General features: G+C 32.0%; 2 protein-coding genes across 3 annotated transcripts; both read left to right on the top strand.

Moving 5' to 3' along the window:
• The first annotated feature begins 6,686 nt into the window (after window positions 1–6,686).
• On the top strand, window positions 6,687–15,288 carry LOC129952917 (uncharacterized). Of its 2 annotated transcripts, XM_056065892.1 has the most exons (7): window positions 6,687–6,770; window positions 6,828–7,654; window positions 12,527–12,776; window positions 12,845–12,960; window positions 13,022–13,540; window positions 14,471–14,630; window positions 15,146–15,288. In XM_056065892.1, the coding sequence occupies exons 2-7, from the start codon at window positions 7,208–7,210 to the stop codon at window positions 15,202–15,204; spliced, it is 1,551 nt and encodes a 516-aa protein (XP_055921867.1). In that variant the 5' UTR covers window positions 6,687–6,770; window positions 6,828–7,207; the 3' UTR covers window positions 15,205–15,288. The 2 variants fall into 2 exon arrangements, with proteins under 2 accessions (XP_055921867.1, XP_055921866.1); XM_056065891.1 differs by lacking the exons at window positions 14,471–14,630; window positions 15,146–15,288 and adding an exon at window positions 13,996–14,372 and having other exon boundaries at window positions 6,695–6,770.
• A 2,149-nt stretch (window positions 15,289–17,437) lies between these two features.
• On the top strand, window positions 17,438–17,950 carry LOC129951005 (uncharacterized). The gene has a single exon (XM_056062993.1). The coding sequence runs from the start codon at window positions 17,533–17,535 to the stop codon at window positions 17,848–17,850; it is 318 nt and encodes a 105-aa protein (XP_055918968.1). The 5' UTR covers window positions 17,438–17,532; the 3' UTR covers window positions 17,851–17,950.
• The last annotated feature ends 443 nt before the right edge of the window (window positions 17,951–18,393 follow it).

Raw genomic sequence — 18,393 nt, 5'->3', positions numbered from 1 at the left:
ATCTTCACAGGATAAACATATCTTCGAATATGTTTCCCATCTTTAAGATAAGTTTTTCTCACGATAGCTCCCTTAAAGTTCAGTCTCAAAAATTTATTATTTTCTGATCAAAAAAAATCAACGCATTTTTTTGACAGATGGAAATCATTCCGAGGGAAATTTTACTCACGAAAACTCAATAAATATTCTGTCAAAAATTTCTAAATTATCAAACTCTCGATATAAGTGGTATTCCAATTCTTGGAAGCTTTGAAAAATTCCGGGGGAAATTTCACTCATGACAGTCCTCTAAATGTTTCGTCAAGAAGGTCTCAACTTATCCAAAATTTTCTGAATTAAATATAAGTTTTACATGATATTTTTGAAGTAAGTCACGTCCAGGGCCGCAAACTTAAGCAAACTCAATGTTGGAAGTTCTGCTTCAAAATTGGCTCCATAAATTATTTCTTCTTTCAACTCTTGGGACAAATGCGAGTTATACTTTTGGCAACCTTGTAGCTGATTTTTTTAATTCCAAGTTCGTCCATAGTTGAAAACTGCCATAGAAATGAAAGCGTAGTATTCATATTTTTCATCGTATTGAACCGACGAGAAATTCCAGATATAATAAAATCAACTATGACTTAAAACGTGTTTCTCTTGAAATTCATTTCTTCGTCTATTTTAATTTGCTCTCTGGCTCCTCATTTTTCTTAAAAATGTCTTTTTAATTGCCTTTGCATTCAAATAAAATTTTATCCCATCCGCTTGGAATAATGTTCAAATCAGAGATCTTGTTGTCGAGATTTCGAATTTTTTGTTTTTGGCTTGAAGAATGATACTTTTTTCATTTGTAGCGCTAAGAACCTTGCACCAAATCTAAAACAGGGCTCATTCAAATGTGTGCATATATTTATTTCAAAAAACCATTTACATCTTTTCGAGCTTCAGTAGTTAAATTAATATTACTTAAGGCTTCTAATGATGGTTTTTCAGATGATTTGCAAATTGTTTCACTGCTTCAATTCTAGCTGCCCATCTTGTATAGAGAAGTTTGTGAAAGAATCCGGGCACATTTTTCTTCAGAATTTCCCAACGTTGGGCACTGCTACTAAACAAGTTGAAAAACTTTTGAACAACACCAAAAAATGTGATTGTGCCAGGACAACGTTCCGCTGAATTTTGTATATGGCTGATTTAATACTTTGAAGTGATTTGATATCCTTCAAATCTTTAGTAATCAACTAATTCAAAATATAAATTCAATATTGTTACGGAAACCACAATTAAAAAACGTTTGCCTGGGATTTCCCGGTCCTCCGAAACCGAATCAAAAATTTCGTTTCCAGCAGAAACTAGAAGACAAGAAACTTTATAAAAACAGAAACCGAAATAAATATTTGTGTTTTGTTTTAAGTTTCCGGCCCCTTATTTTGATATTACAAATTTTCAAAATGAAATGCACATTGGTTTTAAATGCCTGCCCATTGTAATGAGTGGGAAATATTGAGTCTGGTAGGTTAGGTTAACAGTACGACCGAAATTGGGCCCAAGGGTAAACTGATGGGCATTCCTAAAAGAACGAGTATTACGGTTGAATTGTATGAGGGGAGGAATGCAACAGGCTATTTCATTAGAGCATTGCTTATGGAAGTACCGATAGAATAATGAGAGACATGAAACCTTACGACGGTGCTCGAGAGATGCAAAAGTTTCAGTTAGACAATGGTCACCTATCATTTTTAGAGCTCTCTTTTGAATTCTGTCCAAGAGACTGAAGTGGGTTATAAGAGCACCTGTCCAAATATGGGAATTGTACTCAAGTTTTGGACGAATATAGGCTTTATAAATTATAGCCAGATCAGAAGGGGTAAAAAACTTCTTGCATCGTCGGAGAAAACCTAAACACTTAGCAGCATTTTTGGCGATGTCAAATATGTGATCACTCCACAACAAGTGGGTTGTAATGCACATACCTAGGACTGATAGCTGTTCAGTCTCCTCGATGCAAGTACCACTCATGGATATTGGCATTGGGGGGGGGTTACGCTTTTGCGACAGTAGACAGCATTGAGTTTTCGAAGCATTAAATTCTACACGGTTTTTGATTCCCCATTGAACAATGCTGTCAAGATCTGAATTTAATGAGCTTATCATACGCTGCCGTTGTTAGTCCACATCCGAAGAACAAGGATGAAAATTTAAAAACGAATGTGAAAAGCTGAGGGTATTGTCATCCCGAAACAATTTAGTGGGTTAGAAGTTTCAGACAAAATATCATTTATAAAAATAAGGAAGAGCGTCGGATACAAAACGGAGCCCTGGGGCACACCGGCGTTTATTTTGTGAATATCAGATTTAAACCCGTCCAATACTACTTGAATTGAACGGTCCGAAAGGTAATTTCTAACCCAACGAAGAAGGGATTCATCAATACCAAATGCACTCATTTTCGATAAGAGAGCTTGATGCTCTAATTTTATCAAATGCTTTTGAAATATCAAGTGCAATAATCTTACTTTCTCCAAAACGATGCAAAGATTTGTTCCACTGTTCGGTGAGATAAACCATGAGATCACCAGTGGACCTATTGCAACGAAAGCCATACTGCCGGTCATTAAGAAGCTTTCGTTATTCAAAATATTTCTTGGAAAGAAGGGATTTAAGTGCAATTGGACGATAGTTGGATGGTGAGGAGATCCTTTAAATATCCTTTAAATCTTCAGTAAACAACTAATTCAAAATATGAATTAAATAACGTTACGGAAACCACAATTGAAAATCGTTTGCGTGGGATTTTCCGGTCCCCCGAAATCGAATCAAAAATTTCGTTCCCAGCAGAAACAAAAATAGAAGAAAAGAAACTTCATAAAAACAGAAACCGAAATAAATATTTGTGTTTTGTTTTAAGTTTCCGGCCCGGTATTTTAACATTACAAATTTTGAAAATAAAATAACTTTGAAATTTACCTTAAAAAAAAAAAGAAAAGCGAAACAATTTATTACAACTTTGTTTAAAAAGTTCAGAGATGCCAAATTTGTCATTAAATATTACCAAAAATGTAAGCCAATAATAATCATGTGCCCAGATCCGCAAGCTAGTGACTAATAGATTTCTAGATAACATGCAAACAGGGGCTCAATTGCGAAAGCATGAATGACTTTAAATTTTCGGGCCCCAAAAATAAGTGGGAATAGATATGTTGATGATGAATCTAAAGTATATTGAAAAAAAATACTCTCCTCATTGCTCTCTATTTTACGGGCCTTTATAAAATCGTGGGCCCGGTAGGTTTCCCCCTCTCTCTCGACTGGGCTGGTCACGTCCACCAGTTATCGAAGATGAGACAAATACCTAAAGACCTTTTATTCACGAATCCGCCTATTAGTTCGTTCTAAAAATATGTCAATTTATCCAAATTCTTCAGATAACAATTATTTTCACAGAATATTTTAGGCATTTGTCACTTTCTTACTATTAGAAGATGGGAACATTTCCGGAGATATTTTACTCACGATGTTTAGTCAACCAATCCCATTTTATCCCACTCTCCCCTATACTTTCGTAATTTCCTTTAGGCAGATACCTCAAGTCATTCATAGTTAAATATAATTAATCCTCCTCCATTCAAACCTTGAAATCAAATTATTCGATATGTTGGTGGGCACATAATTTCTTCATTTAAATGTGGGCGCTTTTACGCTCTCCGTCACACGTGTGTTTTGCATGCCCATCTAATTTCCTATAATTATTCTATACCGCTATTCGCACAAATAAATCTAGAAAATCAATAAAGATACAAATTTGTCTGTTCGATTTCATAATACAACAAATGAGAATTATGGAAAAATGTACTATGTACGGGCATAAGGAAAATAAAAAACAATTTTCCATACCCTCATTTGAACTTTTGTTACTTTTTTTTATTTCTCACGACTCAAATGCAACAAAAATAATTATAAAACTTATACAAAATGTGAGCTCGGTCTTCGCCTTAGATATTTCTTATTTTCTCATATTCAAGAATATATAGGTAATTTTTTTCTTAGCTACCTATAAAACTTATGATAAAAGATATAAGTTACAAAAATGATGACTAATCCGCATTTATTTACCTACAGAACCTCAAAAGCAAAAACGAACTGGAAAAACGATGCTAAAAAGATCTTCATATGATCACAATAAAAAAACACCCATGTGTGATGATAAATAAAAATAATATACGAACTCAATAAATGCTCTCAAATACTAAGATCCACCTTGAATTTATCACCTGCAAAGTAGTTATAATTAAAGAGAGCAAAACGTAGTATGTCGGTTTCTAAAAGTATAGACTTAAAGCTGTACCTGGGTTATAAGGAAAAACTCAATAATCCTACACCCTTGTCTTCTAGAACAGGTACAAATGGTTTAATTTTTTTTTTAATCAGTACCCAAAACACAATTTAATATTTATAATAGTATTTAAAAAAATCCGTATAAAACTAAACAGTCTTTTAAATTGTAGATCTTTTAACAAGTCTTTTTCCTACATTAAGTATTGACGATCGTAAAATCTTACAATACTCGTATTGTCAGATCTGCTAACATCTCCTTTTTCGAATGACTTACAATCGTGAAAACTTACAAATTTAGTGTGACATAAATTGTTGGAAAAGTTGTGAAAGAAATTTGACAATTGCTGAAAATGTTTTCATTGGGCAGGTTCAGGCGACATAAGGAACTTGAAAGTTAGGCAAGTTCCTAGTATCTGACAGCTGCCAAAAATGTTCCTTCCAATTAAGGCAACTTTATTGGAAAGTTCACTGGAAAGTTAGTCAAGAAAAATCTCCCTTACTATCAAGTCAAGTATACTTCTGTCAAAAAGACAGTTTATTATGTCTTTTCCTTCAGCTGAAAGCTGAACTTTGTTAAGCTATGATTAATTTATTTTCTGCATAGCTTTATTTGATGTTTTCTGTAAAAAGGTTCTTTGTCAATTTGGAAAAGAAATAAGTAGATAATATTTTTTACAATACAAAATACAAATCGTGATGGACTTGTAGCTTGCCTTATGAATGTCTTATTGTCAATAATGTTTAGTATTTGTAGTTAGTATTTGTACTATAAACTTAAAGAAGAGGTTTGTGAAGTAAAGCTCTGAATTTGAAACTCATGACACTTGGAAAACTAAATAGTTGCCTTGGTCAAAATTCAAAGGATGAAGTTGACTGCAAATAAAGTCCAAAGTTATTCAAGATGAACCTCGCTTTCTAACAAGTAAATTTAACAGTACATTATTTGCTTATATCGTCTGAACCCGACCAATTTTTCTTTAAAAAGTATTTGGTCGTTGAGCAACTTCAGACTTGATTGTCCAGCTGCCAAAACTTCAGTCGACAACTTAACGGACTTAAAGGTATGGCAAGTTTTTAGTATTTGTATAGTATTTGAAAAATTTCCTTACAATTTAGTCAACTTTATGGGAAAGTTATCTGGAAAATTAGGCAAGAAAAATCTCATAATTGTCAGTTGATCATGTTTTTTCATTCATCTGCACAATTTTATTTAAAGTTTAATGTTAAAGTTTTCATTGTCATATTGGAAATGGAATACTACAAAAACCACAACTTATTATGGAACTGGAAAGAAGGTTTGAGTTTGAGTTAATAATAATTGTGTTGGTACTTTCTGCATGATCAAACGAAGGTAAAAAATAGTGAACTAAAGTTCCAAGTTTCAAATTATTGTTGTTGTCTGAACCTTCTCATTGTCAAATCTTTGGCAGCTAATGTCATTGTATTATTTATTATTGAAATTGTAAGATCTGACATTTGTCTACACGCTTTAAGGGTTTATTCAGATTTGTTTTATATTGGGCATGACAAACGATTGGAAATGTTTTTTTTTGTTAACGAGTGCGGCAGAGATGTCAAATTTTTAGCTAAACATTCTTTTAAAATTGTATTAGTATAAATCTGCCGAAAAATCATGATCTGCACATTTGATCTTAAATCAAAAAATTTTTGTTATGACAATACAAGATCAAAAGTAAATTGATTTATTTTACCTATGGAAAATCAATTAGTATTTCAATAACAAAAAGTGTGCTCAGAACTCACAAAAGTTTACTTACACATATTAACCAAAAATTATGGAGAAGAGTCCGAGTAGTGAAAAGCGAGTACTCTTAAGCCTCTGTGTTTGTTTATGTCATGGTTTTTAGTCTTGACCTTACAAAAATTGTAATTTTTCCCTAAAGTCTAAAAGATTGTATTGAATTTATTCTTAAGCTTATTTTACGCTCTTCCCGTCAGAGGAATTAGATTTAGGAGTTATAATGAGTGAAATTTCCCTTGGAATTTTTTTCAACGACGGAATTTATAAACTCTGATACTTTTTCATTGTTTCTTCAAAGCTCGGACTTGGCCTTTTTAAATGTTAGAAAAGGTTTGTGAAAAACTTACACATTAATCACGTTTTCATTTTCCGAAGATGAGAAAAGTTCCGAGGGAAATTTTACTCACCATAAAACCCCATTGGATAAACGTAAAAAAATAACGGTTCTCATATATCATCCCATAGGTACACACACAGCTTTATCAAAAATGTACCAGTACCCGGAGTGTACGGCAACAGAAATCAATTAAATTAAACTCACGCTTACGATTTCTCTTTAACACACAACACATAAGAAAAACAGGGTAAGAGAGTCCAAGTTCATTTTGTCTCCCATAATTTTACATTCATACCTGTGCAGCATAGTAAATAATGGTTTGTGGTTGGTTTGGTACGTAAGCGGTAAGGCAAGGTAAGTTAAGGTATTTTTCTTTTTTAATCCGATTGTTAAGGCTTCCAGTGTTCATAGGTACTATGAGCTGGCATTAAATTGTGAATGAGAAGCTCAGAACAGAATTGAAGATATTCGCGGTGGTGAGAGAACAACACAACAGAACCCAACACACATCACCTGGGAAAAGTCTATTCGGCTCGGACTACGGAGCAGACTACAGTTGTGATTTCGGTTTGGGTGTGGTATAAGCTCGTTTATATATCGTTCGTAATTCCGTTAAAAGTTAAATTAATCGAAACGAAAAATAAAAACAAAAGAAAATATAGTTCATAAATTTCCTTATTTAAATAAAAACGATAATCTGTATATCGTACTAAATACTAATTATTTGGAATACGTGCTTGGGGGTGAAAAACAAAAAAAGAAAATAGTTTGAAAATTAAAATTCGTGCGGTATGAGTGATCAAGTGAGTGAAAATTTGAAAGAAAAATCAGATGACTTCCAAAATGGTCATCGAGATATCCGGTTAACGGAAGGAAGTGATCCTAATACGGTAATCAATAGTCCATTGGATGTCGAAAACGGTACTAAAAGAACATGGGTGAAATTCGACGATGAAACAGAAGAGAATAATAAAATAAATGAAAATAATTTATCTAATGCACTCGGGGGGGAACAACCCGCTGCCAATGTAGCCGCAGAAACACACTTAACAACAACAACATCACTGGTAGCAAACAAGTTATCTCCACCACCACAATCACAAAAGAATGTAACTACGCCAGCAGTGCAACAGAGACAACGGTTACCGTTGCCCTCTTCTGCTATTCCGATGACAACAACGACGACGGCAGCGACTTCCCAGATAGCTCCACAACCACGATCGAAATCTCCTGCACAGGTAAACAGGGTTGCCATATGTACTGAACTAGTTCGATATCCCAATTAAAAAATTTGTGTAGCCCAAAATCTAAATCGAAAAAGTAGCGGAATAGTAGCCCAATTTCGATTTAAAAATAAACTGTCAGTTTCCATGCCGTGTTTAATCGATTTATTGGTTATGTTTAAACACAGTTAAAAGAAGAAAAACGTCTTTCTTTTAAAGTTTTGGTGACGCTTAAAATATTTGATAAGAAATGTTCTGTTTGTATCAATAATTTGTGCTACGGAAAATGTTGCCAAAAATTAGATTTGGGCAACTTATAGCTCAATTTATTTTTTGGCTGTCAGACTCAATTCGTTTTGGTAGTTTTGGAAAAAAGATAGTCCAATTTTTGAAAATTAGTCCAATCTGGCAAGCCTACAGGTAAAATTGTGTTGTGATTGCACACCTGAATTAAAGCAACACTTTTGCCAAAGAGACCTGTCTCTGTTTGCTTTTTATTATTGTTATTTTTATTATTTTAATTCGCTCTTTAGAGAAAGTGTTTTGTAAACAATTTGGATACAAAAAAAATTTCAAAAATATACAACAAAAATGTGTACCTATATAGTTGACATCGAATTTAACTAATTAACATCTGCCAACTTTGATAATTACCATAATCATGTGATGTTTTGGATTTGTGGTCTTTTCTTTTTAAGATAAAATTGAATTTTATTTCAATCTTGTTTATAAAAGTAGACAAAAATTACTGATATTTAATATCAAAATGTTCGCTTCAGTGATGAAGAAGTAAAGTATTGATATCGTAATCATTAAACACACCCTTTGCTCTGGTTTATTCAAGCGGGTCCCCCCTAAGGTTTTTTAAATGTATGTATTTTTAAGATACTATGTTAGCTCTTATCTCACATCTACTGACTTTGACTTTATGGGGAACGCATTAAATTAATATTGAGATAGTTTTTATAATATTTTTTTAATTTCTTATTGTTGTGTTAGAAAAATGTACACAAACTTACATTTCAAGATATTTACACTATAAAAACGGAAGGGCAAAACGATTATTTTAGTATATGTAAATTTAAATACTCTAATGATTTAGCCTATTTAAGGCTTTGAATTTAAATAAGTTTTTGAATTACGGTCCATATATACACGTATTAGACAGTTATGGCCAAAGTTAAAGCACCACTACATATTTAGTATTTTTAATATCAGCTAAGAATTTTACACTATTAACTAAAATTTTGAAAGTATTTTTGAAGCTTTTTAAATAATTTCAGTAAATAATATAAGTTTAAATTTAAAAAAATGTCTATTTTTACATACAATAAATTGCTAAATCCGGATGACATCTTAGTTTTAGAGAATTCCAATTATCAGATTTATGTTAGTACATAGGTTTGTTTGTTTTGTTTTTTTCCAAGATCTGTCATTTTTATTAAAACTAGAATGAGTTTTTTACTAGAACTTTAGAACAGCTAGCAAATAGCTAAATATTTAGAAAAATACTTCCTATTAAAAAGCTATGCCTTTTTAAAAATGTTTTTGAAATTTAGCATCATTGTCTTAAGCATACCTTTGTTTTGCAGATAATCTAGAGTTCAGTCATTTAATTTAACTGCAAGTAGGTGCCTATTTTGCTAATGTTTTTTTTTTCAATTTGAGATTTTTTGAAAATACTATAAGCTATACAAATTTTGAAGTTCGTTTACTGTAGGCTTTAGAAAGACTTTCGAAAGTAATTGATTTTGATTTGAAAAACCAATACATTTCGATTAAAATGCCAATAGTTTTTATTTGTTAATAGAATAAAAGTACATAAAATTTGATATTAAGTTGATCAAACAATTATTTTTGTAATATATAATTGGTTCTGTTTGTTAAAGAATCACAATGAGGGTAATGACATTTTCTAAGAATTCGTTTTGTTGAAATTTATATCCAGTTATGGAGATATAACTCTAAAACATACATACAAAAGATACCGTTCAATTGTATTTAGTATTGCCATTAACTCGATTTTTTTGAAAAAGTGACTTATGCTATTTTCAAAATAAACGGCTCATATATAAAATAAGAAACATTTGTGTTTTCAGAACTTTAAATAGTTTTGTTTCTTTTTAAATTCAATAAAACCAAATAGAAGATATGATATGATTGATTTATATTTGTATTTGAATACAGAAAAATTCATTTCATTTTGGATTCTTGTGTCCTTGCCGAGCAGCTGATTGTGAAACGTCAAAGCCAGTGTGCACTAACTTTGTAGCCGAAATTTTTACACTACGTCCGAAGGGAAATTTCAACTACTTTTGTAGTTAGATGCGAACATTTTTTTTAATAATTGAAACCAACAATAGGAAAGTTTTGACAGGACGATATTGGCAATCATCCAAAATTGGCCACTTACAGTTATCATTGGTTTTAAAGAGATCTGTTTCTAGTTAAAAAATCATAGAATAATAAAGTTCTGCATTCAGCTGAATAAAAAAACTTCACTAACTGTCATTTTGACATGATTAGACTTGACTGGATACTGGATTAGTAAGTTCGATTTTTCATCGAGTATCTTTCCAGTCAATGGTCGCATTCACAAAGCTAGTGGCTACGTAGCTTTGTGAATGCAAACTACCCTACAAAGCTAGTCAATCTAGAACTGTCATATTATTGACAAATGCAAATATATAAAATAAGAAATAGTTTTGATTTGATAACTTTAACTTATCTTTTGTGTTTTTAAATTCAATAAAATCAAATTTATGAAACAATTTGAATGATTTATATTTGTATTTAAATATTGAACGATTTATTTCATTTTGAATTCGTGTCACTTTACCGAGCAGCTGATTGTGAAACGTCAAAATCATTCTCCCCTTACTTTGTAGTCGAATTTTTTACACTACGTCGGAGGGGAAATTTCAACAACTTTTGTAGTTAGATTTAGCCAATCAGAATCCCTTAACTACGTAGACACTAGCTTTGTTAATGCGACCAATTTTTTGGCAGCTGGCCAATCAGATACTAATAACTTACCTAACTTTCAAGACTCCTATGTCGTCTGAACCTGCTCAATAATTTTAATCAATATAATAGCTATATTTGTGTTTTCATAAAAAGCTCGTATAGTACATTCATTCATAACGAAAGTTGCATACACGACCACTAAATAGAAGCAACCCTTCTGTATAATGCTGTCACCTCCACTTTTCCATCATGGATTATGTTGTAAAATTTTACAATATCAATCAATCCATTTCCGTGTACTTTTTTTTTAATATCTCCTACCTTCGAGATCTCACTTTGATGAAGGCCTTCTGCAGAATATGAGGAAGAGTTTAAAAGCTGACAAAATTTCGCTGATTTTTTGATAGCATTAAAGACTTAGCATTAGCTTTTCTTACTGAAGTTGCTCTCTCTCTAAAAGTAACTTCCGGCGGATAACTTCTGGGGACTTTAGATTTGTCTTTATTATGCAGTTTTTTAAAAGCAGTGTTTTGCTGTTCCAATTGCTATTTGGCATATTTAAATAGAACTAAGACAACATTTTGAAATCGATCGGATTAAAAATCTTACAGACAATTTTGTTTTGTGCCCCAAAATAGACTGTTGTATCAAAATTTTGGTTAAGTGTTCCTATTATTTTTGGAAGTCAAATTATTACTCAAAATTAATTGCACTTATTGTTTGTTTACTCAAGAAATTCTTTATTGAATATTTTGGCAACAGGTTTACCTTTAGTGTATTATAACTTTTGTTTTCGAAGTGTTAGCTATACTTGGCCAAAAAACGATTCAAATAAAAAGTAAAGATTGTTCCTATTTATATTTTAGTCATACATTCTGTTTGTCACGTTCGTAGGAAATACAAATGTTATGCAATCAAAATTTTAAGGTCAAAGACAATATTATGTACTTATGTGAATATTTCCAAGGCCACTACATTTTTCTTTTGAGAATATAATAAACTGAAATCCCTATTATTAAAGAAATGTTAGTTTAAAACAAACAATACAAACTTATAAGAAATTTATTAGAACAAGTGTGTTTTGTAAACACACGAGTTTAAGTTCATTGAAACAGAAAGATCAGATCTCTAGAGTTTAAGGTCATATTGGTGTTTATTTGTACATAGTAAAATAATTTTATTACAGACATGCTGGTGGTTTTAAAACCTTGATTTTATATGTTAAAGGATGTTCATAATGATGTTAAAATTATAATTTAATGAATCTTCAATAAAAACATTTGTTTGAAATATTAAATTTTAGGTTTTTACACCTTATATTTATCATATGTATCGATTAGATATCGTTCTTGCAGTTGTTTTACAGAGATACAAATCATAAACATCTTGACAAATAATCAAATTGATGAAGGTCCTTACTTCGCTCTTAAAAGGCATAATTTTCTTAAACAATATACAATACACAGTAAAACTCGCTTAGAGGAGTCCATCAAAGAAAAAACTCTCTTATTTAAAACCCTTTAAAACATTCCAGACACCTGAATTTTATATTTTTAATTGAAAACAAATTTTAACTGAAAGTAAAATCGAATTCCTTATTCAAAAATTATGCTTTTGTTATTTAATCGTTGTAGATATTCAAACTATTTTAGTTTAGATTTTTACAACTCCAAAGGCTTAATACCATTGTTTGTAGATTTAAATTTTGTTCACTTTAGTTCACTTAAGCACGGGTCATTTAAATTTAAAAAACCCTTCAAAAGTGACACTGACATATTTCGGTTTCTATTAATTGGGCTTTACTGTACGAAAATAGGTATGAAAATAGAAGAATAAGGGCTTAGAAAGTCAATAAAAAAGCAGATCTAGAAAAACCGTACCAAATAAATTGAAAGTAATCGATTTTGTTTTTATTTTCAGAGTCCGCCCATCATTTCAGCAAATATCGCACCTGCTGTACTAACTACCGAAAGTACGCACGTTAATTTAAACCATGCATCTTCAACAACACCAGAGAAACCAGTTCCTGTCTCGAACATCACAAACTCCAACAAACTCACCTCAAATAATTCAACATCTCAAACCGTACCCAAACATGATGTTTCTGTTCCAGTAAGCTCCACAATGAGAACTATTGAACTTTCCACAGGCACAATTCGCGAAGGATTTGGTAAAATATTTTGTTATTTCTTAACCATCAAACTTTAATACGATACTTTTCTATAATGGACAATGTAGCGAACGGAGATGTTATTGTAACACTGCTTCCATGTAATACCAAATGGCCGTGGGTGACCCCTGCAATATTCCGTCCAGAACTAGTACCAGAGGAACTCATGGCCCAAGGACTGACAGTAAGTTGGCACAATTTTTATCATGAATATTAAAAACTACCTGTATTTTCTTTATTTGTAGCTAACTGTTGAAGAATATGTTAACGCCATGGAGACACTTGTCAATGACTACCGTTTCACACTTTACAATATTTGCTATAAGCGCATTCTGGTGTGTTGGATTCTCTTCGCGTTCTGCGTACTCCTGACAATGTTGTTCTCAGGACTGCAAGGAGTCGCTTTATTCTCCCTGGGAGTTGCTTGGCTCTTCCTTAATGCAGCAGCTATATTCTTGTGTATGTGGATGAAATTGCGACTGTCACGTGGCCTCGAAAAGTGTCTGGCACGTGTAAATAAACAGCTGATCAAACACAAAATAATACTTGTCCTTGACGACAGGGGGAAAATATCATGTCACAAAGTAAATTTGTGTTTCTTGTACTTTGACTCCACACAATGTGTTGAGTTTTTGAATAGCTTCTTGGAGCATACCGAACAAAATGGACATAATCTCCAAGCGGGATGGGAAGCTAAGCTCGATCTGGATGTGAACGATATTGTTATTCAAGGAAGCAATCCAATGAGACTGTCAAGAAAACAGGTAAGAAACGCACTCTGGTGGTGGTTTGTGTTTATATTGCATAGCGATTTACTATAGGCACCTTTCACCTGTCAAAATTTCTTTAAACTAAATTACACCAAAAACTTTTCTAACTCCTTATTGGGTGTGTTTGGTAACTTGAAAAATTATTTACACTTAAAACTATCCGGCTCAATGTTTGAAAATTTGATTTCTTGTCTAAAGGTTTTATCCATTTAAGTTATTTTTTAAACTTTCTGGAAGTGATATATTTCAAAAAATGTGCCACTATAGGCTTTAGGTGATAAAATTTACAGTTGGGTGATCGCCTGACCTTAAAATGTGCGTTACATTTATGTCCATTTAAATTGGCTTGAACGTAGTACCTTTCCAAATAAATAAATAAATAAATAGTTTATTTAATTGTAAATGAAACAGTCCTTGATAATTATTTTTCTCCTATATTAATTACCTAGGCAATTGCACAAGAAATATACCTCAGCTATCTTCAACGATGGGGTAAAGATTTTCTCCGAAGGCGATTGGATTGGACCGTACAAGAGGCAGGCGTTCACGAAACCCCACGTCATCTGCAATCTTCTATATGTCCATGCCAATACGAAGAGGAGGTTTTACGAAACAAAATAAAGACCCAAAACCAAAGAAATCAATGTTGTGGCATAAATTGTTTAGGATGTTGGCTCTAATTTAAAGAACAAAAATTTAATTTAAAATAAAAAATAAAAGAAGCTTGAAGTACTTAAAGTTTATTATTGTGAAAAATGTCCTTTTTGTTTTGTTTAAAAAATTATTTTAAGTTTGCATAAATTAATAAACGCATTTCAATTTTAAAGTGTTTCTATTTTTCTTCACTTTTGCACATTTAAACATTTTATTTTGTTAATATTGTTCAATTTATGTTTTTTGTTGTTGTTTTTGTTTTTGTAATAGGAATTTGGAGTGCGTCTTTATCTGCGGTATGCATCAAGATGGGGTAAAGACGCTTTAAACGGATTACTAGATGTTACTCCCACTCAACCTGGTCGACATTGTGCAGCATATTTGTGCCCCTGCCAATATATAAAAGAACACATTTCTTGCAAGCCTGAGAGTAAGTATATTAAAAACTTACTAAAAGAGTCACTAAAAGCTTGGAAAAAGAAGAAATACCGTTATTTCATTTTCTTCTCAAGTGTCGGTCTCATAAAAATGTTTGCCGTGATATGATTTTGTTCCAATCAATACGAAGTTCTTGGGTTGATTATAAAGACTTAAAATTTTAAATTACCGGAATGGTTTACAAAAGTCTCCACGTTCGAAGTTTTGCGAGAAAGTTCTTCACATGGTGCACAAACAAATATAAATAAATGTTGTTTGTGATTGTATCTATGAAAATTAAAAAAAAAAATAATATTTATCTCTCCAACTTTCGATTTTTCCGCGGTATTTGGAAAGTTTTTTTAGAGATTGTATTAAAATACTTGCCGTGTTTAAAAAAATACTACTCAACAAATCTATTTACCGTCAAAGTTTTGTTATAAGGAATCATCTGTTTGCGAATCTCGTAATTTTCTAATTTGTATAAAGGATACAAATCAATTTTAAAATACATCTTTTTTTTTGCAGAATATCCTTGCAGTTGTATTGCCTATTTATCAGATCCCCAGTTCCAGAACCGTTATTAAATTTATTATTTTTGATTTTTTTTTCTGTTAATTTATTTAATAAATTTCATTCGTTTGTGTTATGTGTTTTTGAGGTGCCTAAAATGTTTTTATTTATTGTTTTATACATTTCTGTTTTATAAATGGAAAAAAATAGGTGGCGCAACAGTCTATTTTGAGAACTAGGGCCTAGTCACTGACAACTCTCAACCATTCCTGTGTGCGAGAACTGTTGTCAGGGATGGAAGGGGCCTACAGTTTTTTTAATCCGATTCCGAACGGTAAATTTAAGAAAGCACTTTTCATGAGAAGAATTACTCTTGGAGAATTTGTCAATTCATCGCAAGAGGCAGTACCCGTGAAAAGAAAGTATTTAATATTTATGCTCATAATTAAGATGAGTATTCGGAGTGATTTTTTGACATTTTCATTGTGGTAGAAATGTCAAAATTGACGTTTGAATCCCTTTACAGAATATCCAGTGAATTCCGTAATCACCTCAAAATATGAATTAATAGAATTCAATTAAACGAGATTGGAAAATAGTTAAAAAAAAAAACAAAGTAATTTGTATTATCTTTATTTTTATCCGGGTTCATTTCCTATAAGTGAATTGTATCTGGTGGAGTGAAACATTTTGACAGAAAGCGTGACTTAAATGTTTAAGGATGAATACAAATTTTAAATGGGATATCATTTGATTTGTTTATATTTCTAATACAAATTTTTCAACTTGCTGTCAGAAATCTTAGAAAAGAATTTTTACGATTCGATTTCTTACTTTGGGTCTCCGTTGAACATTTCCGAAGACAGGACTATCGGCCTGTCATCATATAATCCAATAGAGGCCAACAAACCAACATCCAGTCCATGATCCGGTCATCACAGTTTGGATTTTTCGAGTGGATCAAAATCAAGTAATCAAATTTGACGTTTGTTTTGTATGTAGTGGTGAGCGTCTATTTCCCAGTCTTTTTGAAATTAAAATTTCATTTTGATGTAAATGTCGTCGATTGCGGTCATACCTACATATTTTGTACATTAAGAAAGTGAAATTAATTAAAGAAAAGTGAAATATATTTAATTTCTTATTGTTGTTGTTTACTACAAATTATTTACCTGTTTCAGTTAGCTATCGACCGACATCCTACGAAAATTCTTATAGCCTGCACCGTTCTCCCATAGTAACTGCTTGAACAGAATGGTGTAGCTGTAGCTGTAGCCTGTAGCACTGTCAAAGTTAAAAGATACAAAAATAGTATACATAGACACAATGAGAAGCTGTAGCTGTAGCTGCAGCGCAAGTTGACTCAACTTTAACTTTTGGCGACGCTGCAAGCTACATTTGAGATGACAGATGGGGAAAACCCATTTCATTCTTTGACTTTTCACTTTTTTTTGGGAGCGTTCAATGCATTTGAGAATTTTTTCTGGTTTTGTAACTTTTTTATAGTATGCTACCATACAAATTCAGTTCAAATATAAATTTCATATGCGTTGAACATGCCCGCTGCGCTACACCATTGTGGGCGACCTTTGCTACATTAGTGAGCGTTTTATTGACAGCTTATACTACAGCGATTTTCTTAGCTACAGCTGCATCTCATTCTGTTCAAGCAGTAAGTCCCTGAGTTTAGCCTCCGGTTCGCCTCCTACTTCGAGAAATGGATTCACTAAAAACCTGTGTTTTCTTTTATCCTCTTGGAATAGTTAGCTGTTTTAATTCCTCCAGCTTCTTTACCAGCATTAATTTTTTTTAAAAAGGCTAATTTTTGTTTAGTCGAAGGCATTTTTTTATATAATTTGTTTGAAACTTAATTTGTAAAAAAAACAACAACTACCGTTGCTCATGGCAAGACATAATATGCCCAGTAAAAAAAACACTGGATTGCGGAAGAGCAGTTGGATTGGATTTTACTCTTGTGGAGCCTCAGGGTGAAGAATTTTATATTTTACAATTAAAAAAGGAAGAAAAAAAAAGAAAGCTAATTTGATTTTTAGATGAGTATAAATAGTGAATTGTATTTATATTACATTTTTCTGTTCTGTCAACCCGTTTGAGAAAATTCTCAGAAATATAAACTGTCCAAATTGTTCATGTAACTGATAATCTACTTGGAATAAATCATAAAGAAGCATTCGAATAAATGAGTCAATCGGAAATTTTTCTTTTTTTAGCATGACTCTGAACGCAGTTGAAGTTATAAACTTCGAAAGGTACCCATCTAGATGGTTGATTATACATTCATTTGACACATGAGACGTCATAAATAAGTGGAATCCTGGAACCTGCCATCAACACAAAATTGTTTGTTTATTGTAATAAATTACAAAAAAATCTTTAAAAAAATGTTTAAGAAAAACAAAAATACAATTCAACCACCGACATCTCCTTCTGTAAACGAGCTCCTAGAGGACATAGGGACATTTCACGTCGAAAGACCTGTAACAAGTAAGACTCGAAGTCTAGAAACAGGCCACAATCTCTCGGAATGGTGGAAATCCTTTGAGACCTTCGTCGAAGATATTGAGGATTTAACAAGTATACACACCGAAATCAATGGTTACAAATTGAAACTAGAATCTGCTAAATTGGATGTAGAAACTAAATCCAAAGTTATTAAGAACGATGTGGGTGATAATTTGAAAGCGGCTGATATCAGTTGAAGATTCTTTTTCATGTTTCTTGTTGGAATTTAGTTGGTAAACATTTCTAATGTGGCAGAAAAAAAAAACAATTGTAAAATAAAAGAATTATTAAAAAGTACTTTTATTGTATTATTCCTTTTGAAAATGTAAGAAAAACATTAAAATTCTTTGCTTATTAGAATCTCATCTTTTTACCTTTGGTTTTGTTGACATTTGCCAACTGATAAAAATGAGTTGCCACTTATTTTGTTGTGAAATTACAAAAGTACTATTCCATATTTTTTTTATTTTGGGTGGCATCATATCCAAAACGTTGAAAAACTCAACAATAAAATATATGTGAATAAAAACTGTCAACTTTTAGTTTTCCAACCTCTACAAAACTGGAACATGCTCATTTTGTAAAAATTTAATGTATTGTAATTGTAAAATTATTTTTACATGAAGAGAACTATTATTAAAAGGACTATCAATTAATTGGCAGTCAACTATTATCTTATCCGATTTTACCACATTTTATGTTTCAGTAAATAAACACACCAATTACAAAAGCATGAGTAG

The sequence above is a fragment of the Eupeodes corollae genome, chromosome 3 (genome assembly GCF_945859685.1).
Source record: "Eupeodes corollae chromosome 3, idEupCoro1.1, whole genome shotgun sequence".
NCBI lineage: Eukaryota > Metazoa > Arthropoda > Insecta > Diptera > Syrphidae > Eupeodes > Eupeodes corollae.
The sequence above is the reverse complement of the archived record's forward strand: the minus strand, read 5'-3'. Positions and strand labels throughout refer to the sequence as shown.

Bases quoted from the DNA above. Each gene is read 5' to 3' on its own strand.
- LOC129951005 (XM_056062993.1), top strand. From the start codon at position 17,533: ATGTTTAAGAAAAACAAAAATACAATTCAACCACCGACATCTCCTTCT.
- LOC129952917 (XM_056065891.1), top strand. From the start codon at position 7,208: ATGAGTGATCAAGTGAGTGAAAATTTGAAAGAAAAATCAGATGACTTC. The intron at 12,961-13,021 runs GTAAGTTGGCAC...CTTTATTTGTAG, and splicing joins TCATGGCCCAAGGACTGACA to CTAACTGTTGAAGAATATGT. The intron at 13,541-13,995 runs GTAAGAAACGCA...TTAATTACCTAG, and splicing joins TGAGACTGTCAAGAAAACAG to GCAATTGCACAAGAAATATA.